This window comes from Pituophis catenifer, unplaced genomic scaffold, assembly GCF_029215685.1.
Source record: "Pituophis catenifer annectens isolate HBS135680 unplaced genomic scaffold, rPitCat1.0.hap2 SCAF_6, whole genome shotgun sequence".
Taxonomy (NCBI): domain Eukaryota; kingdom Metazoa; phylum Chordata; class Lepidosauria; order Squamata; family Colubridae; genus Pituophis; species Pituophis catenifer.
Genome location: NW_027256886.1, coordinates 58720115 through 58741859, shown reverse-complemented (window position 1 = coordinate 58741859; position 21745 = coordinate 58720115). Strand labels below are relative to the sequence as shown.

Sequence of the window (21745 nt, the reverse complement as noted above, 5' to 3'; positions counted from 1 at the left end):
TAATTCGGATTCCAACCTAGAAGGGAGACGGGATAATGGAATAATTCTGGGTGAAAGAAAACTTCTTGTATCTAAGCCTCTATTGGAAATGAGCAAAATCTGTATAATGTTATTAAGTTTGACATGGAGTTAATATAATGAATATAATATATTGAAAGACATTCCTGGAGCAATATCAATTTTCCTTCATCACTTTTCCTCCTATACTGTGTTTAGTGTACATGTATTTAGTATTGTTGCTGTGGTGGATCAAATCTGAGCAGCTTACAAATTCTGTTCACTACTCCTACATTTGATTTTTAAATTTAAAATAGTTGTACAACAAAAACTCCAACAATCTTTTACCTGGCACAGCAGTAATTAAGCCATGCAGCCTTAACCGAAAGCTTTTGTAAGTATCGTCATGTAAAATTTAGGACTGCTTTTGAGTTTTGGGGGAAATAAATGGAATATACTGTTCTCATGCCTGACTTCTAAAATTTCATAGGTATCATCAGTGTGTTCTTTGGTCTGATCCAATATAGCTGTTCTTTATTTTTTCCCCTTTTATCGTGCTGTGACAATTTAGATCCTTTCAAAAATAATATCTCTCCCTCGGACATTTAGAGCGCTACCTAAATGTTCTCCCTTTTTCTGTAACTTTGGCCTTAAAAAAAGATAGATAGCTTTTGATTACTCTTACTGTCAATGCATTGGCACTGGAACATGTACATTTAGCTAAGAAGAAAACCCTTCTTTTTTTCCACCCAGAACCCTTATTTGAAGCCATCCCTTGGGTGGTGCATAATTCTGCTACTGCTGGCCTTGCTCCATTCCCTTTTAGAGTGATAGAAACAGAAAAAGTAAATGGAACAAATTTGTCATTGGCCTTGTCACTTCCTTACTCTATGTGTTCAAAGCAGTGGTTAGAACCCCCTGAGTTTAGCTAACTTGACATGTGCAAACGTTTATAACCTTAAATTTGGCCATATAGCTTTTATTCCACCTTTATAAGTAAAATAGCTATAAAATTAAGTCACTAATAAGGTACATGAAGTGTTGGAAAGGCTACAGGCAGAGAACTCCTGTTTTAAATTGTTCATCAAATAATCAACATTTCAAGATATTTTTCCTTTACAAAGACTAGAGGAATTTTTTAATATTAATTTTATTAAAAATTATAGTTGGAAAGATAATGAAAAAAATAGAAGGTGAGAAAAGAAAAGAAAAAAATAATTTAAAAAGTACTATATAAAAAGTTAATCTTCAATTGAAACAAATATAAACAATTTCAGTAACTTATTTCTTTCTGTTGAACTACAAGCGATCCCTTTCTCTCATATCCCATCACGTAGCTATAAACAGATCCTTAAAGACCTTTTATTCAGTCCTGATCAGCAAATTACATTAAGGCAGGGGTCCCCAATCCGCAGCTATGACCCACTACTTGGCCTTGAATTGTTCCGAAAAGACCATGGAAGTGGTGGGTGAGCATGCACATATGCAGATCCCCACTTATGCAAGCAGTGGGGACTGCTCATGCAAATGAAGGACCGCTCGTGCAAATGCTCACCATTCGTGCAAATGGAACTGCAATGCGCCACTCACACAGAACCATCCCCCTCTCCCTCTCCTCTGGTCTGCAAAGCCAGAAAGGTTGGGGAATTCTGCATTAAGGATTACCAGAGATAGCAACATGCCTATTTTAATGTTGATTATATAAACCAACTTTATATTACTTTCTTTTACTTTTCACAGTCTTGATCCTTAGTCAGTTCATATAATGTCCTGAAACTTAATTTGTTTTAATTTTTTTCTTTCTCCTTTCTTACAAAATTCTTCAAAGCTTTAACGATAGTCTTTTGTAAATCCAATATAAGAAAATTATCCACGTCACTCTCTTGGCTTGTTATTTGGATATGCCTTTTAATTTATTAAGACAATTGGTTTCTTTTGTATGTCCAAGGTAGGAACATTTTCCATATGATTCTTCTAATCTGTCATTTTTAAATCCACTATCAGATCCATCTCATTCTTTCTGGTGGAGCCATCTTCAGTTCACCATTACTCCCCTGGAAATAAAGCCAGACAAAAACGTTTAAATGGCTATTACATGACCAGTTAGGTTATTGCAGGAATTCACTCCTAGCATTCAAGACAAATGCATTGTTTCACGAAGTATTATATAATTTGATATTTGTTCCTATATGAAAATTCCTTTAAACCTTTGCTTGACATCACATTAAACAAACAAAATGCCAGACATCAGTATTGACAAAAGTTAGAAACATTTGGATCTCAACCACCTAACCATGCATTCATGCATTTTATATGTTTCAATATATTTTTTATTGTACATTGCAACATTCCAGCAGCACAATTGATGCTGTAAAACCTCTTAAGAGCCAAGATATTGCTAACATGAAATATATTTTTAAGCTGACTATGGGCTTTTATCCACTATAACTACCTCTGGCTTTCCATGTTCCACAAAAAGCCTGCTTTCAGTTATAAATGTAAAGTTTCAAAAGGGATAATTATAGTGAAATGTTGAATAAGAGCTACTATTCAGTCCAAAATAACTACTATTGCATTTGTGTTGTGGTGCATTGCTTGCAGAATTAAACTTGTTGTAAGTAGCATATCCTGCAAACCCAGAAGGATTTGTTGAAAGAAATATTATATTTGTCCTGAAAAGTAGCAAACAGAAACTTTTCTGTCAGGATACAAGCATGCCTTCACATCCTAAGCAGAATGCTAATAGGAAGAACAATGTATCCAGAGCTCTCAACTTTTTTGATGCAGGACTATTCTTTTTAAAATTTGGATTGTTCTTTCACTAGAGAATTTCTGCCAAAGTTATTGTGAAAACTCCTAAGCCAAGTCAGTATCTAACAAAGTAATGCAAGAGAAAAACATTCAAAAAATCTGAGCTTTCACAATGCTACTAGCTTCTCTCTGAATATTTTATACTAATAGCCTACAGCATGGCTTTCTTACCACTTCGGTATATATTTACGGGATAATGTGAATGATTGGATCTCATGTATACAACTGCTTTGGGAAATAAGATTATTCTGCATATATTTTTATGAAACACAAGGCTTTTTCGACACAGTTGAAGGTTACAGATAAAAGATTCTAATTTAATCTCAATTTTACATTAATTTGTAAAAAGTTATGTTTTTAAAAACCCATATTGAAAGAGCCCTAAGCCTTTTTTGCACCAGATTGATTGCATCTGTTTTAGTACTGAAGGAATCTGGCCATTATCCTAATGTTTCTTGCATATTTCTTTGGTGCATCAGACTCAGAGTATTTTTTACAGTCTAGCGATTTGCATTGCCAAGTCCATGTGATATAACATAGGCTGTGTGCCCTGATTTCTTCAATTGAACAAAGTCAGCGTTAATACTGTTTTTTTTAAAAAAATCATGTATGTATGTACACGCACTTCTAAAATATGTTGACATTGTTTCATAAAACAGATGCATGTTCAAAAGTCCAAATTAAAGAAAGCAAAGTGTAAAAACAGTTCCTATGCGTTCGAAGCTCATTTTTGAACTCTTTAATACAGTCATCCTATGTTTTGACATGGTTTGCCCTCAAAAATACCAGCTATGGTGAAGCACAACACATTCTGGCATTTGGTTAAGCAATGACAATATACAAGAAGTAAAGAGTTTATAGAAATGCTACATCAATATACAAATCAGGCTCAAAATACTTGATTTAAACAAGTTCTGTTCTTTCACCAAGTGCCAAATATATGCTTGAATGACTAATGGAGTCATATGGTTCACAGAATGAAGCACTTTATTGTATATAGTTTTGCAGACTTCCAAAAGTTATGCTACAGAGATTATGCTGAGATTAAGAAGATCCAACTGTTGTGTTTGCTTGTGTTATTCAGAGTTCAGTGGGCCAAGAAGTGAAATCAGCCATCACAATGGTATCATTTTAACTTTCATCTTTGAAAGACAATTTAGCACTGCTAAATTACCATCTTCATGTTAACATGTCAAAGGTAACTTTTTAAAAGGTGTAGAGAATTTGAAGGAAGACACAGTTCTTTCTGCAGCTTTTTTGATCAATACATTATAACACTGAAGGAAGTAATTCACAAAGTGGCAACAGTTAATCTTTCTTTGAATTGCATAATTAGAACTTTGCACATTATATTTTTGGTTAAGCAGGCTATTAAGCTAAATTGTTTGAACTCATCTTTCTCATGTAAGAAGTCATGAATCTAAGTAACATAAAAGATCAAATGGATTTGCAGAAAACCCCTGTGTAGATCAGTTTGAAGTTGGCAGCCCTGTCAAATTAGAGAGAGGATAAATTTTAATTAGAAGCACAAGGAACTGAACATTACATGCAGAAATACATGGATTCCTTTAGGTGCTCTTACATTTTCAGGCCCATCAAAAGATGTAGTTAATTTTTAACATTCCTAACATACTTTTACAAGCATGTAAAAGAACTATAAGAGATAAATGAACAAAGTAGATTTAAGGTTTCAAGAAAATGAGGAATATCTTAATACATTCTTCAAGGGAGAAATGAGCAACTTTAGCTGTAAACAGTAGGGTTTACATATGCATAAGCACCTAATGCTGAATTTTTATACTCCTAACAGGCAGTTCTAGATCTAATTATTATTAGATGTTGGATTATTCTTTTCTGAAGAATAAATTGTTGCTTTTGTTATAACGGCTTGCACAAATAGATTTGCAGTGGTGCTGGGAAAACTGAATAATCTCCTTCAATTTAAATATCCTTATATAGGATTAAACCCATCTCCCCACAGTGGGCAGGTTCTTCTAGAGCATGGGTGCAAACTCGCTGCTATCACGTGATGTTTCACAACGTTTTTCCCCTTCGTGGAGCTGGGGTGGGTGTGGTTTGCACGTGATGCCTCTGGCCCACGGGCCACCAATTTGACACCTCTGTTCTAGAGTGAACATCTGCCGCATTAGGTACACCAGAGGTCAATCACACAGGAAGGCTCAAACAGCTTCTATTGAAATTGACTATCTTACAAGTTTGATTGTGCTGTACCTCCTCCCACTTTTTATAATTGTGAATTAAGGAAATGTCTGTCTGTCTTTGTCAGCCATTGAGATGTGCCCGACCCTTGGCTACCTTATGCATCAACACTGTTCATGTCCCTCTGTTTTGCACCTCATTCTTCAGATCCACCATAGTCATCCTGGTGTCATTCTTTATAGCGTCTAGCCATTGGGTAGTAGGGTGTCCCCTGTTCCTTTTTCTGCTGATGACTGCCAGCATGATGGACTTAAGTGAGTCTGCTTGCATGACATGGCCAAAGCATGATATCCTTTGCTTGGCCATCTTGCTTCGAGTGATGCTGTATTTTTGGGTGAGATTCAGTCTAGAACTTCCTTGTTTGTGATTTTTGCAGTCCATGGGATACATTATAGTCATCTCCAGCACCATAATTCAAAGGCACCCGCCCTTTTCCTCCCTGTCTGCCTTTTTCAGAGTTCAAGTTTTGCAGCCAGAAAAATTATTGTCTTGTCTAATCTGTATTTAGTTGGTAGGCTGATATCTTTACTTTTTCAAATGTTATTCATGCTGGATATTGCAGTTTTTCCAAGTGCTATATTGCCTTCTGATCTCAGGGCTGCAGTCACCACCATGTTGGTTGATTTTAAAGCCCAAGAAGATGAATTCCTTTACTGTTTCAGTGGTCTGATTGTCAATCTGTACTCTGACCTGTGTGTTCTCTGCTGCCGTAATCATCTTTGTTTTCTTGATGTTAAGGTGCAGTCCAAATTTTTCGCTTTTCTCTTTCACTCTCAGGATTAGCTACTCCAGATCTTCTTTGCTTTCTTTCAAATGTTATATCATCTTCATATTGGAGGTATGTCTGCCTGAGTCACTTCTAAATGTTATTTTTTTCTGGATTTACAAAAAAAAAGTTTCAATTTTAGAATTTTAGCTATGCCTTGCATACAGGTAATCTTCAACATACAACCATTCACTTAATTAACAATGGCTTCTGAAAAAGTCAGTTACAACCTAAATTTGAATTTATGTCCGTCACCCTGCTCTTGCAGCCATGTGTTCACAATTCAGGTGCTAGGCAACTAGCATGCAATTAGGATCAGTTGCAGCATCCCACTGTCATGTGATCATAATTTGCAATGTTTTTTGCTGGTTTCCAGGTGAATTTGCACTTATGACCACATGACTCAACTTACGACCATGGTGATGACTTATGAATCTGGCAAAAATGGTCATAAAATGCATCTCATCACATAATGACTTGACTTACAGATGACTTATGATGGAAATTCCCTAGCTGTAGTAATAAGTCAAGGACCAGCTGTATCTCTATTAATACCATTTTGACTTTAGAGAGAGGGAGCGCCTGCTGAGAATATTAAATATAGAATTGTGTCTACTGGGTATCTTTAAAGAAATCCTGTCTTCAGAACAGCTCTGGTGTTCGGTAACATGATGAAAATGCTGCTTGGTGTTTTATAAAACCATGTTTCATACTTCATGTTTTCCTCTTATTTTGATTTAATTCCTTTGAAAGATTTTGAACATGCACATTTATGGAAGGTATTTCCTTAAAAACATTCCTTTATCATTCCATTTACACACAGATGACTTGTGACAAAAAAGAGGTTGTTAACTGTCACTAGAATAATTAAGCTGGAAGAGGCTGCTTGGTTTATTAGATTCAATCCCAACTGTATTCTGGAATTCAGATTAAAGTATCTGAGATAGATGACTATTTAGCCTCAGCTTGAGTTTCCAGTGAAAAGAAGGCCACTATCTTTCTGAATAATTATGAATCTGCATCTGCTGTTAGTGCTGGAATTCTTCCCTAGGATCTAGATTTAGATTAGCCGTGGTGGCGCAGTGGTTAGAATGCAGTATACTGCAGGCTACTTCTGCTGCCTGCCGGCTGCCTGCAATTTGGCTGTTCAAATCTCACCAGGCTCAAGGCTGAATCAGCCTTCCATCCTTCCGAGGTTGGTAAAATGAAGACCCAGATTGTTGGGGGCAAGATGCTGACTCTGTAAACTGCTTAGAAAGGGCTGTAAAACACTGTGAAGCAGTATATAAATCTAAATGCTATTGCTATCTAACTTTCTGCCTCTGAAACCTATTATTACATACTGTGCATTCTGAAATGACAGAAAATGAGTCTTGATTCTCTGTGATGTAACATCCTTTCAGAATTTCAAGAGTGCTGTCATATCTTCCTTGATTTTCTATTTTCAAAGCTAAATATTCATATTTTCTCCAATGTTTCTAGTCTCTGGTCATTGTTCTTCTCTGAGCCTATTCTAATTTTTCTGCATGCTTCTTGTGGTGCCCAGAGCTGACAGTACTCAAATTATGATGTGGTCAGTGTAGAATAAAGTAAAACAACTCTCCACCATTAATTTGAAACTATTGTTGATGCTGCCTAAAATTGCAATATTTCCTTCCCAACCCTTCAGATCATTATCAATTTGCAACTTATTCCAAATCATTTTCACAGTGAAAAAAATTCACATTTCCTAGCCAGATAAGATCCATTTTGTAGTTGAGCATTTGATGTCTATTTCCTAACTGAATAATTGTGCAGTTGTATTTGTTCAGCTTCATTCTGGTATTTTCAACACATTTTTATAATTTGAGGTTTGTAATAGCATGTAAATGAATTAATTTCTTTTTTTTTAGTGTTGGGATGGGCAAAAATATATAATAAAGGATAACATTTGTCATATTTTCTTGACGTATTGCGAATGTTTATCAGTTATATTCATAAATAGGTTATCTTTAGATGTCTATGGAAATTGTCAGTCATCCAGGTCATGATTGTCCCAAAGGTGCTTTTTCAAGAGGCAACTGGACTTCCTGGTTGTTTCTTTGAAGACGTTTCGCTTCTCATCCAAGAAGCTTCTTCAGCAGAGCTGCAAGGAATATAAATCCTTACATTCGCTACCATCCAGTCAGAGCTGAAGAAGCTTCTTGGATGAGAAGCGAAGTGACTTCAATGAAAAAAACCAGAAAGTCCAATTGCCTCTTGAAAAAACAACTTTGGGACAGGTTATCTTTAGCTTTTCTTTTGCTACCCATTTTGAAAAGCTAGAGATTAATAATTTAGTATAAAAAGTCAGCAACATGCGCATCTGTAGAAAGTTAAAACATTAAGGTACGTCATGCCAAAAATGGCAATCCAGTAATGCTGAGATTGGTGGATGGTTCTGACAGATAAACTATGGATCTATTGGTCCATAATATGGTGTGTTTGGGTTTGAATTAGCAAAATGAATTGACAGCACTACTCTATTGTGATATCATTTATAGGACATGGTTACATTGTCTAGCATTATGTTTTAACTAGATTGTTATGATTTTTTCTATCATGTTTGAAGAATGCCATAATTTAATGTAATATATGAGTTTGGAAACATGTCTTTTCTGAATTACACTTCCCAAATATGTATATAAAAATAAGGCTACATGCAAAATGGCTTAAACTTTAGAGACTGTTCTTTATTCCTTGCTTTGACATCTATATTCTCCCATACATTTTTATTCAGTTGTTATGAATTCTGTTTGCTATTTGGTTTTATTGTTCTGTCCACTTGATGTATCTTCTTTCTATATTTCTTTATGCCTTTTGGCTTCACAACCTTTATTTCATATTGGCATATTTCCTTGTTTCATATAAATATCATTGCTCTCATATATCCTGTCAGCTCCTGTTTTCAGACATATTTCTAGGTTATGTTAAAAACTACCTTTAGAATTTATTTAACTTGCATGTTTTCTTGGAAGTTTGGCTTTCAGTTTAGTTAACTTTTTATTTCTAAAAATGTTTTCTATCTGGGTTATGTGTTCCATTTTCTACAGGAAACCTAACCTTACGATTTACAAATAAAAATTTGAATCTGGTGCAAATAAAATCCAATTTATTGCTTGACAAGGAGAACAAAGAATCTGCCTTAATTAAATACAAGGCTCTTTTCTGTCATAAGAATAGTTGACATATGATTTGGGCAGATCTTCATGGCTGAATTAATAATGCATAAGCAAACGTCATCCTTTGGTGACTCAACTAAACAACTGATGTAATGGAACTCTTATAAAGTGATGGGGTTGTGGTGGATGCTTGTGTATTTCTAAGAAGTAATTAATTACATATACTAGCCACATGTGGGAATATTTTGATGCTTCAGATTTATACACAAACAGTCCACCATTGCTTGAAACTCTCATGAGCCTCCTCGGGAATATTAATTGGTAACAGTGGTATCTATGCATTAGCTTCTATATCCAAGGCATTATGTTTCCTAATGGCAATTGTTGATAAAAATGAGTGGAGGGTGCTTATCAGCTTACCATAGGCATGTGTTTGGTCACTGCGGCAACACAATGCTGGGCTGGATAGATCTTTGTTAGAGACAGTAGTCTTTCCTTAAAATCAGGCCAATTACAGAGCTTATTTCAGTAAATCAGTATCTTTGCTGGCTGATCTTAAAAAGCTAAACAAGTTTCAGGCCAGGAGCATATGTTTCTGTGTATATACTGGTATGTATTTGTATCTCTGATTTGAGGGGTGGATTTATAGAAATGGTACTTTCTTAAGAGCCCATTATCATTTTTACATACACCAGGGGTGGGTTCTACTTAACTTTACTACTGATTTGCAATGGGGCTGCGCGCGTGCGTGAGCATCGCTCGCGCACACACATACTCTTCTGTGCATTCTGATGTTCTGATGACGTCGAGGTTGGTGGGCGGAGCCTCCCGCCGATTTTACTACTGGTTCTATAGAACCGGTGCGAACTAGGAACAACCCACCACTGCTCTACACATTCTTTTAAATGAGCAACTATGAAACATGATACGACTTTCACATTTATTTATTTATTTTTATTTGCTTTACCTGTTTTAATGAAGTGACCAACAAGGAAATACAATTGCACCATTAAAACATTCATAGTATAACACTATAACCAATTATAAAATGCCATAAAAAGGGGGAAGCTTAAGTAAAAATCATAGAAACAACCAAAAAGAAAAAAAATGGTGTAATTTAAAAAGCAAAAGTCCTTAATCGTGGCTTTCAATGATTTTCTAAAATCTAATACATGCTGATTGAATTTCAGAGGGAAAAGAATTCCCTTTAAAAAATAATTTTATTGAAGATATTTATAATGAAATAAAAGCCATAAAAGAAATTAAGTATAACAAAGAAAAACGGTAAACAGTAAAAAAATTGAAAAGGAAAAGGAAAAAAAAGGAAACCAAAATTGATAAAGAAGTGGTCTCTGATCTTCTTGATGATGATTGTAGATACATTTCTATGTTACCTCCTCTTTCTAAAGTTACATCACAGTTTCCTTCTTTCCATAAACTACCCTTTCTAATCTTCAAACCCCCAAATCACATTTTCTCTTATTTTCAACAAAAGGTTTATAAGACGCTTCCTGTCAATAATAAATGTAGTTATTCATCTTTCTCTAATCAAACAGTTTGTTTTTGCTGTCTCTGCTATGCTCAGGGCATAGGTGTGACATTAGTGCCCAGGGCATTAGTTAGTGAGTACCTGCCAACATTTGGGCTGCTGCATTCACCTCAAAAAAGCTTATTGATTGTCTCAAAGGCAATCCTAAGTGCTGATAGAATTTCATTATTCCAGGTGAGTGGTGATGACAGCATGAGTTGTAACATCCTCCTCTTCCATTAAGTTTGCAATTGGTACATCTGATGAAACTTGCAAAAGATGCAGTGGTCACAACCTCCACTTGTCCATCTAGCAGTAGTTCTGGATCTAGGAGGACTACAAGTCACAAGCCTGTTCCTTTAAGGCAATGGAGACCCCATCAAGACACATAAGTGGACACATAATTGATGTCAATATGGAAGATAGAATACTTTATAACAATGATTGATAGTATCTACTATATGTTTCTATGTTGATATGATCATTATGACTATGAAGATGTTTAAATTTTAATACTTTAATACTAGAAAACACACTGTTCAATTTAGAAATGGAATTTGTGATATAAAAACAATAAAAAAGACACATAAGTGGTGATAACAGGAAGTTCTGATAGACAAACAATAACTCCATTTAGCTAAGGTTCAATTTCAGCTTATTTCATTCATCTGCTTCCAGATACTGTCAAGACATTGACACCCTCTCCTATGTGACCTAGGTTAGCAATGTATAATTGGGTATCATCAACATACTGTTGATACTAAACCCCAAACTGAATGGATGACTTTTCCAAGCGGCATCATGTAGATATGTTGGAGAATAGAGGCTAGAGTACCGAACAGTGCACCTCCCCCCACAAAAGAGGGCTGACTGGCTAATCTCTTTTTGCCCATAATCACTGACAAATTGCCCCATGAAGGACGAGCAGAAGTATTACAGTACTACACAGTGTCTTCAATTCTTAACCCTTGTGAATATTTTATTTCAAGTTCTGAGATATTTTAAACAAAAATATCACGTTCTAAAGAATTGACTTCAGCTTATAAAAATTTAAGTATAAATTTATACTTTATAAACTCCAACCTGGCTATTTCATTATGAAATTGAAGTCTTATTCTCTCGTGGATGTAAGTCAGTGGTGGGTTCCTCCCGGTTCCGCCGAGCCGGTAGCGGTGACGATATGATGTCACCGAACCGGTTCTGCCCCCCCCGCTCTCCCTGCATTATTCTTACCTTTTATTTGGCCCCACCCCCAATCTATTGCTGCCTCCTGAGTCCCAGCTGATCAGCTAGAGGGAAAAAAAACCTGTTTAAACTTTTGCCGTGGGGCTTCAAAGGGCCGCCCTACAGTTGATCAGTGTTAAAAGAAAACAAATGAGTAGACTGGTGCCTGCAAAAATAAATGAGTAGACTGGTGACTGCAAAAATAAATGGGTAGACCAGTGCCTCCAAAAATAAATGGGTAGACCAGTGCCTCCAAAAACAAATAAGTAGAGCTTATTTGTACAGCTGTAATAGGTACAGATACAGCTGTACCTGTTATAGGTACAGCTCTGCAAGCAGCTAAAAGCCTGGTAGACCAGTACCTTTGCTAAATCCTAAAGAATTGTCACATCACCATCAAGCCACGCCCACAAAATAAGTCACACCCACAGAGCTGGTAGTAAAAATTTTTAGAACCTACCCCTGGTGTAAGTCACATTCAATTCTAATCAGATTTACTTCTGAGTAAACATATAGTTGATCCTCTTTAGTTCTTGTACAAGGTATAACCTTTCGTCTAATATGTATGCGTAAACATAAGAATTTATGTATAACATTTTCACACACACCCCAAATCTCAAAAACATATGGTTGCTTTAAGAAAAGAGAGATTCTAACAATTACTTCTGAAACATTTTTGAAGCATGTACAGTATTATTTATATTATTGTATAATACAAAGCAATAGTTGTAGTATGATTTGAGGCATGATTCCTATGCTGCACTCACCCTGCTCCATTCATAGTATTTTATCAGGCTTCTAGATATTGTTCATGTGAGCCCCTCTGAATTGAAATGGCACCACCCAGTTACAGTTAATCATGTCAGTAAGAATCAGACCCGATTATCAAGAGGAAAATATGACCTGGTGACTCTGATGTGTGACACATTACTTTTAAACCTTAAATCTTCATATAAATTAGTAAGAGTCATTAAGGCTGAAATGTTTCTGCCTATTCAATTGTGTGAATTAGAATTCTCTTTTCTGTCATCAGACAGGATAAAGAATATTTGCTGCATACTTAAAAAGTCTTCTATGAAACCTGGTCTCCTTTTCTTGCAAGGGTGGAGAAATAGTCATCCTACTCACCATGATATCTGATCATGAATTTAAAACAGCTATTTTATACCTCTTATGTGTACCGTTGGTAATCAAGCCCTCTTTTTTGAACTCACTGCCATATATAGCTCGCTTACTTTTCCCAAACTCTTTGAGACTTTATTCTGAGATGAAAGGCCTTTTTTTTAAAAAAAAAATTATACACAAACAAACAAACATTTAATACATCAGTCATTCCTTCCATGCGACATCTAGGTGTTTTCTCCATGACTTTATCTTTTTATTATTTCTTCTGTCTTCATTTTCACCACATCTATTACAGCATTTCTCCAAAAGTACAATATTCTAATTATACCATTTTCTTACATAACTATTAGTTTGCATATCTATATCTCTTTTCTAACCAATAGTAAAATTGATCCCATATCTTAAAATATTCTAAATCCTCTCTTTCTTTGATCATCAAAGTTAATCTATTCATTTCTGCACAGTCTAAACATTTTTTAATTCCTTCTCCTTCCAAAGGTATTTTCTCTGCTTTCCAATTTTGTCTAAAAACAATCTTTGCAGCTGTTGTTACATGAATAATCATATAAATATTTTCTTTACTAATTATCTCTGGAAGGATACCCAGTAGGAACAGCTGTGGTTTTAAATCAATACGTTGTTGTATCATTTCCTCCAACCATGTCTTAATTTTAGCTTCTGGACATGTCCACCACATATGATAATAAGATCCTGGTAACTGGTGACATTTCCAACATTTAGCTGATTTATCTTTAAACGGATAAAGTGATGTGAGTCCCTCCTTGTGAAGTGGGGTCAGGGGATTCAGATGGGCCTACTGATTGCGTACCTGGCTCCCTGCCACGTAACAGCGGTCCTGCCTGAGCTGCTCGGCATTATAGCCGGGGTGGCGGTGGAAACCCCCAGACTTATTGTTATGGGGGATTTTAACCTGCCATCTGCTGGTGAGATGTCGGAGACGGCTCGGGAGTTCATGGCTTCCATGACGGCCATGGACCTGACGCAGGTAGTTCAAGGCCCCACCCACTTGGGGAATCACACTCTGGACTTGATTTTTGTCTCTGATCAGTGGCTGAATGATCTAAGAATAGGGGATATAGACATCAAGCCCTTGTCATGGTCTGATCATTCTCTCCTTCACATGGACTTTCAAGTCACTTCCACCCACCGCAGGGAGATGGAACCAACCAAATGGTTCCGTCCCAGGCGCCTGATGGACCCCGAAAGGTTCCTGATGGAGCTTAGGCCATTTCCTGAGACTCTGGCTCACGACTCGACTGAGGACCTGGTGGTCGCCTGGGACAGGGCGGCTACTGGGGCCTTGGACCGCGTCGTGCCTTTGCGGCCTCTGACCCGATGCCGATCTAGTCTAGCTCCTTGGTTTTCCGAGGAGCTGAGAGAGATGAAGCGTCAGAAAAGACGCCTGGAGAGCGATTGGAGGACAAGCCGATCTGAATCTGACCAAACACAAGTGAGATCTTATATTAAGACCTACCTAGTGGTGATAAGAGCGGCGAAGTCTAGCTACTTCTCCGCTCTTATTGAATCTGCAGAGAACCGCCCAGCTGCGCTGTTTAGAGTGACCCGCTCCCTACTTCAGGTGGGGGTATGGGAAGATCCCTTAAAGGGTCGAGCTGAGGATTTTGTACAATTCCTGCATGATAAAGTCGCTCAGATTCGGGAAGGCCTGGACTCCGATTGGGTAGATCCAGGGGAGGAGACGGGGGCAGGTCTTGAGAGCATTATCTGGGAAGAGTTTGACTCTGTGGCTCCTGAGGACGTGGACAGGATTCTGGGCAAGCTTAACGCTGCCACATGTTTATTGGACCCGTGTCCCTCCTGGTTGGTACTGGCCTCCTGGGAGGTTACACGAGGCTGGCTCCAGGGGATTATAAATGCTTCTCTGAGTGAGGGTGTCTTTCCCGCCGCCTTGAAAGAGGCGGTTGTGAAGCCTCTCCTCAAGAAGCCTTCCCTGGACCCAGCTATATTATCAAATTATCGTCCAGTCTCCAATCTTCGCTTTGTTGCGAAGGTTGTTGAGAGTGTGGTGGCGCGACAACTACCCCGATACCTGGATGAAGTTGTCTATCTGGATCCGTTCCAGTCGGGCTTCAGGTCATGATACAGCACAGAAACGGCATTGGTCGCATTGGTGGATGATCTCTGGAGGGCTCGGGACAGAGGTTGCTCTTCTATCCTGGTCCTATTAGATCTCTCAGCAGCTTTTGATACCATCGACCATGGTATCTTACTGCACCGGCTGGAGGGGTTAGGAATAGGGGGCACCGTGCTTTGGTGGTTCTCCTCCTTCCTCTCTGACCGTTCGCAGTTTGTGTTGGCAGGGGGGCAGAGGTCGACCTCGAGGCACCTTATTTGTGGGCTGCCACAAGGGTCAGTAATCTCACCCCTTCTGTTCAACATTTATGTAAAACCGCTAGGTGAGATCATCCGTGGTTTTGGGGTGAGTGTTCATCAGTATGCTGATGACATACAGCTATACATCTCCACCCCAGACCACCCCAATGATGCCCTTGCTGTGATGTCCCATTGCCTGGAGGCCATGCGGATCTGGATGGGGAGAAACAAGCTCAGACTCAACCCCTCCAAGACCGAGTGGCTGTGGCTTCCGGCGTCCCGGTATAGTCAGCTGATACCATCACTGACAATAGGGAATGAGATCTTGCTCCCCACAGAGAGGGCCCGCAACTTGGGTGTCCTCCTGGATTCATGGTTATCTTTAGAAGATCATTTGACGGCCGTGGCTAGGGGTGCCTTTTATCAGGTTCGCCTGATCCACCAGTTGCGTCCCTTTCTGGATCGGGACGCCTTGCGCACAGTCACTCATGTCCTAGTTACCTCCCATATGGACTACTGTAATGCTCTCTACATGGGGCTCCCCTTGAAAAGCACCCGGAGGCTCCAACTGGTCCAGAACGTAGCCGCACGGGTGATTATGGGCGCAGCTCGTTACGCCCATGTAACATCTCTCCTACGCAAGCTGCACTGGCTCCCGGTGGTCTTCCGGGTGTGATTCAAGGTGTTAGTTATCACCTTTAAAGCACTCCATGGCTTAGGACCTGGGTACCTACGAGACCGTCTTTTGCCACCAATAGTCTCCCACCGACCAGTTCGTTCTCACAGGGAGGGACTACTCAGGGTACCGTCAGTCAAATTATGTCAACTGGTGACTCCCAGGGGGAGGGCCTTCTCTGTGGGGGCTCCAACCCTTTGGAATGAACTGCCCCCGGAGATACGGAATATCCCTGATCTCCGTGCTTTCCGCCGTGCCCTCAAGACCCTGATGTTCCAACAGGCAGGGCTAAACATACAAACATGTGAATGATTTTTTAAATGTTATCTAATTCTGGGTTTTATTTAATTGACCAAACTAAGTAATAATTTTAATTAGCAATTTTATGATGTTTGTGTGTCTATATTTTTCTTGACTGTACACCGCCTTGAGTCCTATGGGAGAAAGGCGGTATAGAAATATAATAAATAAATAATAAATAAATAAATAAACATTTTTGCCAGTTTCTCAGGGGGCATATGCCATCTGTAAAACATTTTATATTGGTTTTCTTTATTTGCAGTGGACATTGTTAGTTTGTAATTCCAGATGAAAGGCCTTTTGAAGGCTACTGATACCATCTTCTAAAATCTTCATGTGTTTAAAATCCTAAACTTTGCTATTATGTACCTGTATTTGGAGAGAGAGGCGTCAATGTTTCAGAATGCACAAGGAAAATTAATCAAATTGATTTCCATTTTAATATTGATTTCAAGTATAATATAATTTGTGTTATTACTTTGGGTACAGATTAAGGAAGGTTATTGATGCTGGATTTTCTGAGAAGGTGTTTCAGATATCAATATATCAAACAGATTTTGCATCAGCTGACATAGTCTAACATTTGAGGGGTGGTTCAATATCCTTAGATTTTGTCCATGTTTAAGCATTTGTTTGAGCCATGAAGTATTAATAAGGGGGAGTATAGCAGGGAGGATTTCATAAGGTATTTTTTTTAGTGAGAACATTTGTAAGCAAGGGAGAAAAATTTATTGTCATATGCTGGGTATCATGAACTATATCAGTACCTATACTCTTATTTCTTAATGCTTCTTCATTGTAAAGTTGGACTTGGTTTGGGGACTCCTTCAAACAATAAGCCACTTAAAAATAACCCCTATCAAATACAGTAGTGAAGTATTCTAAAATTGTGTCCAAAATCATAATGTAAGAAGTAAATGGGTAAGAAGAATAACAAAAAAAAAGGTGTTTTGATTGTTACTTTGATGTTCTATCTCTCACAAGTGAATCACTTCATTTCCCCCCATATGTTTGCCCTATTTGTACCTTCAAAGTGGAATTACTGCAACTTGCAACCAAAACATATAAAACACAACATAATGTAAGACATATAAAAGCTTATTCTGATACATATTTTAATAACTTTTGTGTATTAGTTTATGTTTATAAGAGCTGTGATGACACAGTGGTTAGAATGCAGTACTGCAGGCTAATTCTGCTGACTGCTGACTGCTGGCTGCTATCAGTTCAGCAGTTCAAATTTCACCAGGCTCAAGGTTGACTCAGCCTTCCATCCTTGCGAAGTCGGTAAAATAAGGACCCAGATTGTTGGGGGCAATATACTGACTCTGTAGACCGCTTAGAGACTGCCATAAAGTACTGTAAAGTGGTATATAAGTCTAAGTGTTATTGCTATTGCTATTCTTTCAGATTTACTTAGCAATAGTTTGTACTACTGTACTGCTGGTGCCAGTCCTTCACTAACATTTAATCTTTTTTTAAATTATACTAGGAGAAACTGTTGAAAGTAAACTGGAATTCCCTAGGCAATGGATTCAAAGAGAACAACTAGAATACTATGGCATAACCATCCCTTATCTTTTGAATGGTAAACCATGGAAACCAATAAAGAATCTTTATGAACAGGTAAGTTGTGTTTCAACTATTGTTTTTTATAACATAATTTCATGGATTACAATACAAAAATGTATAGGACTAAAGTCTTTTTTTTTTTCCTGAAGCAATATTTATATCTGCTTTCCTCAAACTGAAACATTCTAGAATTTTGGGTGGGCTACCTAGGGAAATTGAATATATTTGCGGTTTTTCAGATTGAAGATATACATACAGTATATCTGTCACTGTGCAGAATCGCCTTCATTACTTAGAGATGTGATCACAAATAATTTTATTTTTCCTCAGAACATTGCCCAGGAGAATAACTTGTTATGCTGGGGCTCACAGTTTTGGTTTAAGGTTAGAAATTCTGGGCTTTTAACTTGGCCAAGTAAAAGTGTCATTTAGAGGTTTCTTGGTTATTCTTTCTTCCTTCTCATATGCATCTGAGGTGAAAAACCATTTAAGATGTTAATATATTTTGTTTTATTATTTGTTAACCAATTAACAGGCTTTGCACAGATGTGGCAGAATCTCTCCAGATGACCTCGTATCTAGCTTCTCAGCAAAAGGCACACAGACTTGATGCATTTAGAATAATTCCGTTTCTTTATTACAGATTAAAGCAAAGTCCTTCGTACACACAGAATATCGGCATGCTATGGTATACACAAAAGATAAAACCTGTATAAAAGTCTGTGTTCCAAGATTCATATTTTAAGCCTCTTCCTCCTGCTTTTCCAAGTCAACAGATATTTTGTCATTCTTTTATTTGGCTTTGAGAAGCACTTGATCTCTTTTGACATAGCAGTTTTCCCTTCCGGAAAGCGTTGGTTCCTGCCTTATCGGTTTCAATCCTTCTAGAACAGGGGTCAGCAATCTGCGGCTCTGGAGTTGCATGTGACTCTTTCACCCCTCTGCTGCGGCTCCCTGTCACTCAAAATATGCATCACAACTGCCAATATGCGACACCCGCCAGCTTGCGATTTATTGAGCTTTTCAACCCCCCAGTAGGCCAACCATGGATAAATCCAAGAAAAGAAAAGTTTCAGAATAAAACAAAGATTAATTCAACTACATATGCTAGTTTTGTGGCCACTCAAGAAGTAGTCAGGCATGGGAAGGGTTTTGTGGCTCCCGGTGTTTTCTTTTCTGTGGGAAACGGGTCCAAATGGCTCTTTGAGTGTTTAAGGTTGTAGATTCCTGTCTAGAACAAGGAACTACCAAAACAAATAAAAAGCCCACTGAAAATAAGATTGGTTGAACAATTAATTACAATGTTTATGCCCATTCAATAGCTCTTTTTTGCTCATTTATATCTTTATATATCAAATATTTAGGATTATTTGCAGCAGAATCCTATCTATATTTAATAAAAGATAAACTCCATTGTATTCAGTTCGGTTTAGATGATTTTTCAGAAAGACTGCAGTCTTAACAATTATCCTTTGTAGTGATTTGTCTTTTAAAAGCTAAGTCGTGGTGTGTGGTTGTGCATTTGTATGTGTCTATATACAATATATTCTTAATTTAAGGGATTTGGGTTTACCAGATTTTGAATGCAGTGGATAAAATGTCTGTATCTTGTAAGTTCTGCACATGTGTATAAACCCATTTCCATTTTACACATTTGTAACATATTGTATGTAAGAAATATATGTGTAAAATCCCATTTAGTTAATTGACATTCTGTTTTTATAAGCACCCTTTATTCCATTTGTCTCCTAAATTATATTAGTTTACATTAAAAGCTTATGTTTATATAAAAGGAATATTTGCCATTTTATATATATATATAAAAGCTTACTAAAGGACATTAGACTCACACCTGAAATTATAAGCTAGCTAACATAAGATATCTTATGTATTTAGTATCCACCTAAATCTATTTTGGGGTTGCTTAATTAGAAACAGATGGTCATCTTTACTGTACTTCAGAGATTTTCGAAAGTGATGAATACAGTGTATTGAAAGAGCTTTAGTATAAAAATTTTCAGAGAAGAATAATAATGGCATTCATGCCATTAATTTACTTTCCAATTGCTTGCAATTCAAGGTGAATGTTAAATTAAAATGCTGATTTAATATAGAGAGCTACATGGAATAATAGTGCTCCCATTCCCTTGGAAACTGAAAATGTAATAAAAAATATTTTGATTCTTGTGAGAAATTCAGCAAGAGAGATATATAACAATTTATTACATTTTTATCAAACAAAAACTAGCATTTATTATGAACCAGTTTAATTTAGACAAATCTTAGAAGAAGGTGATTCAGAAATATCACTATTCCCACTGTAGCTGTGTATGGCCATGAAGTTTTTAGCTTTGATAAGAATGAAGTTGAATCAGAGGAGGAAGCTCAAGAAACATTTCAGTCTAATCCAAGATTCAAGAGTTATGAACATGCCACGTGGCTTACAATACCTGGAGCACACAAAAAACATGGAATACACTCTAGATCTATGACAGAAAAGATATATGTGTACAGATAGTCCTCAATTTACAACTACAATTAAACCCACAATTTCCATTGCTGCTTCTTCTTCTTTTTCTTTTTATATTTATATTTATCATGTCTTTTCTCCTGAATCCTTTTTCTCACTTTTAAATATATTACTCGAGTAGTTCTCCCCAAGTTTTCTCCTAGTCTCTTTCCACTCTTTCCTTCTTTTCCCTTTGTTTGATTCTTTTTGGTGGAATATTCCCCCCATCCACTCTTTTTTTTGCTACTGTTAATCCCAGTTAAATCATCTAACTGCTTTTTGCTTTCAATTCCTTTTCTTTCAATATTATTTTCTTGCTCCTCACTTATACTCTCTTTTTCCTGCTCTGTATGTTCCAGCAAAATTTCTAACTTTTTATTACCCTTTAGTGATTCACACATATTTTTAAACATCTCAATTAATTCTTCACACATCCAAGAATCCATATTGTCAATTTAAAAAATTGTTAACACTTTTACTTTATATTTAATTGAAATTCTAAAGTCCATATAGTCTCTTTTTAATTCCAAATGGTATCCAATTCAAATATTTATCCAATCCATTCCAAATTAAAGGTTTGTTATTTCCCACAATTGTTGACAGTCGAAACCAAGCAGTTCAGAAAAACAGATACTCCTTAAAAGTTCTCACAGTTTCCAGATTAAATCACGGTCACAGCTGTTGTTTTTTCTTCTATCTTCCCACCAATATTGCAGTACTCACTTTCCACCAGCAGATGTCTCTCTCAAATCCATAATATTCTCAGAGCAACTAAGTATCCAAGCTGTCAAAAATATTTTAAATCCACATAAAGAGTTCTTTTCCTCGGGTTTCTTTTGTTGTTGTTGTTGTTTTTAGTTTCCCCAAATTCAATTTTAAATCCAGTTATATTTTTTTTCCCCCTTGGGCTTTAGTATTTTAACTTCCTCTTTGTTCTTTTCCTTCAGATGTCAAAACTGTCAAAAATATTTTAATCCACATAAAAAGTACCTTCCCTTGGGTTTCTTTTTCTTTTATTATTTTTAATTTCTCCAAAGCCAATTTGAAATCCAGTTGTAAAATTTTCTTTCTTGGGCTTTAGTATTTTAACCTCCTCTTTGTTCTTCTCCCTCCATTAACTTTCCCAAGTGCCAATTAACCACTCATTTCTGCTCAGGGACACCTTTTAAAGTTGTTAAAAATTTTCTTTTTTACCTGTGAGTTAGCCAATCACTCACCCGTACCAGCACTCCATTCAGACACCGCTCCTGCACAAACAACTTAGTCCAGTTGCCCCAGCTTCAGCGCGGTCATTTTTCAATGGCCACCGCCCCTGCCGCCAGTTCAAAGAGCAGCCTCCAACCTTTTGAGGAACTTGCCTGTTCCTCTTGGTCGTCCGAGGCACCTCTACTTCTTCACCATCCCTACAGGATGGTTCTGGTCTGAAGATCCCCCGACAGCAGTTTGTCTGGCTGAATTTTCGCGGGGCTTGTCAGAGCCCACTATTTCTCCAGCCGGTCTCACCACAACCCTTCCAGTTTCT

General features: G+C 37.3%; 1 protein-coding gene across 1 annotated transcript in view; it reads left to right on the top strand.

Annotated features, from left to right (window-relative positions):
* ADAM12 (ADAM metallopeptidase domain 12) overlaps window positions 1–21745 on the top strand; it is a 261280-nt gene that overhangs the window by 7417 nt on the left and 232118 nt on the right. Inside the window, exon 2 of the mRNA XM_070946456.1 lies at window positions 17635–17768. Coding sequence (XP_070802557.1) covers window positions 17635–17768 — 134 coding nt within the window. The remainder of the gene's footprint in view (window positions 1–17634; window positions 17769–21745) is intronic.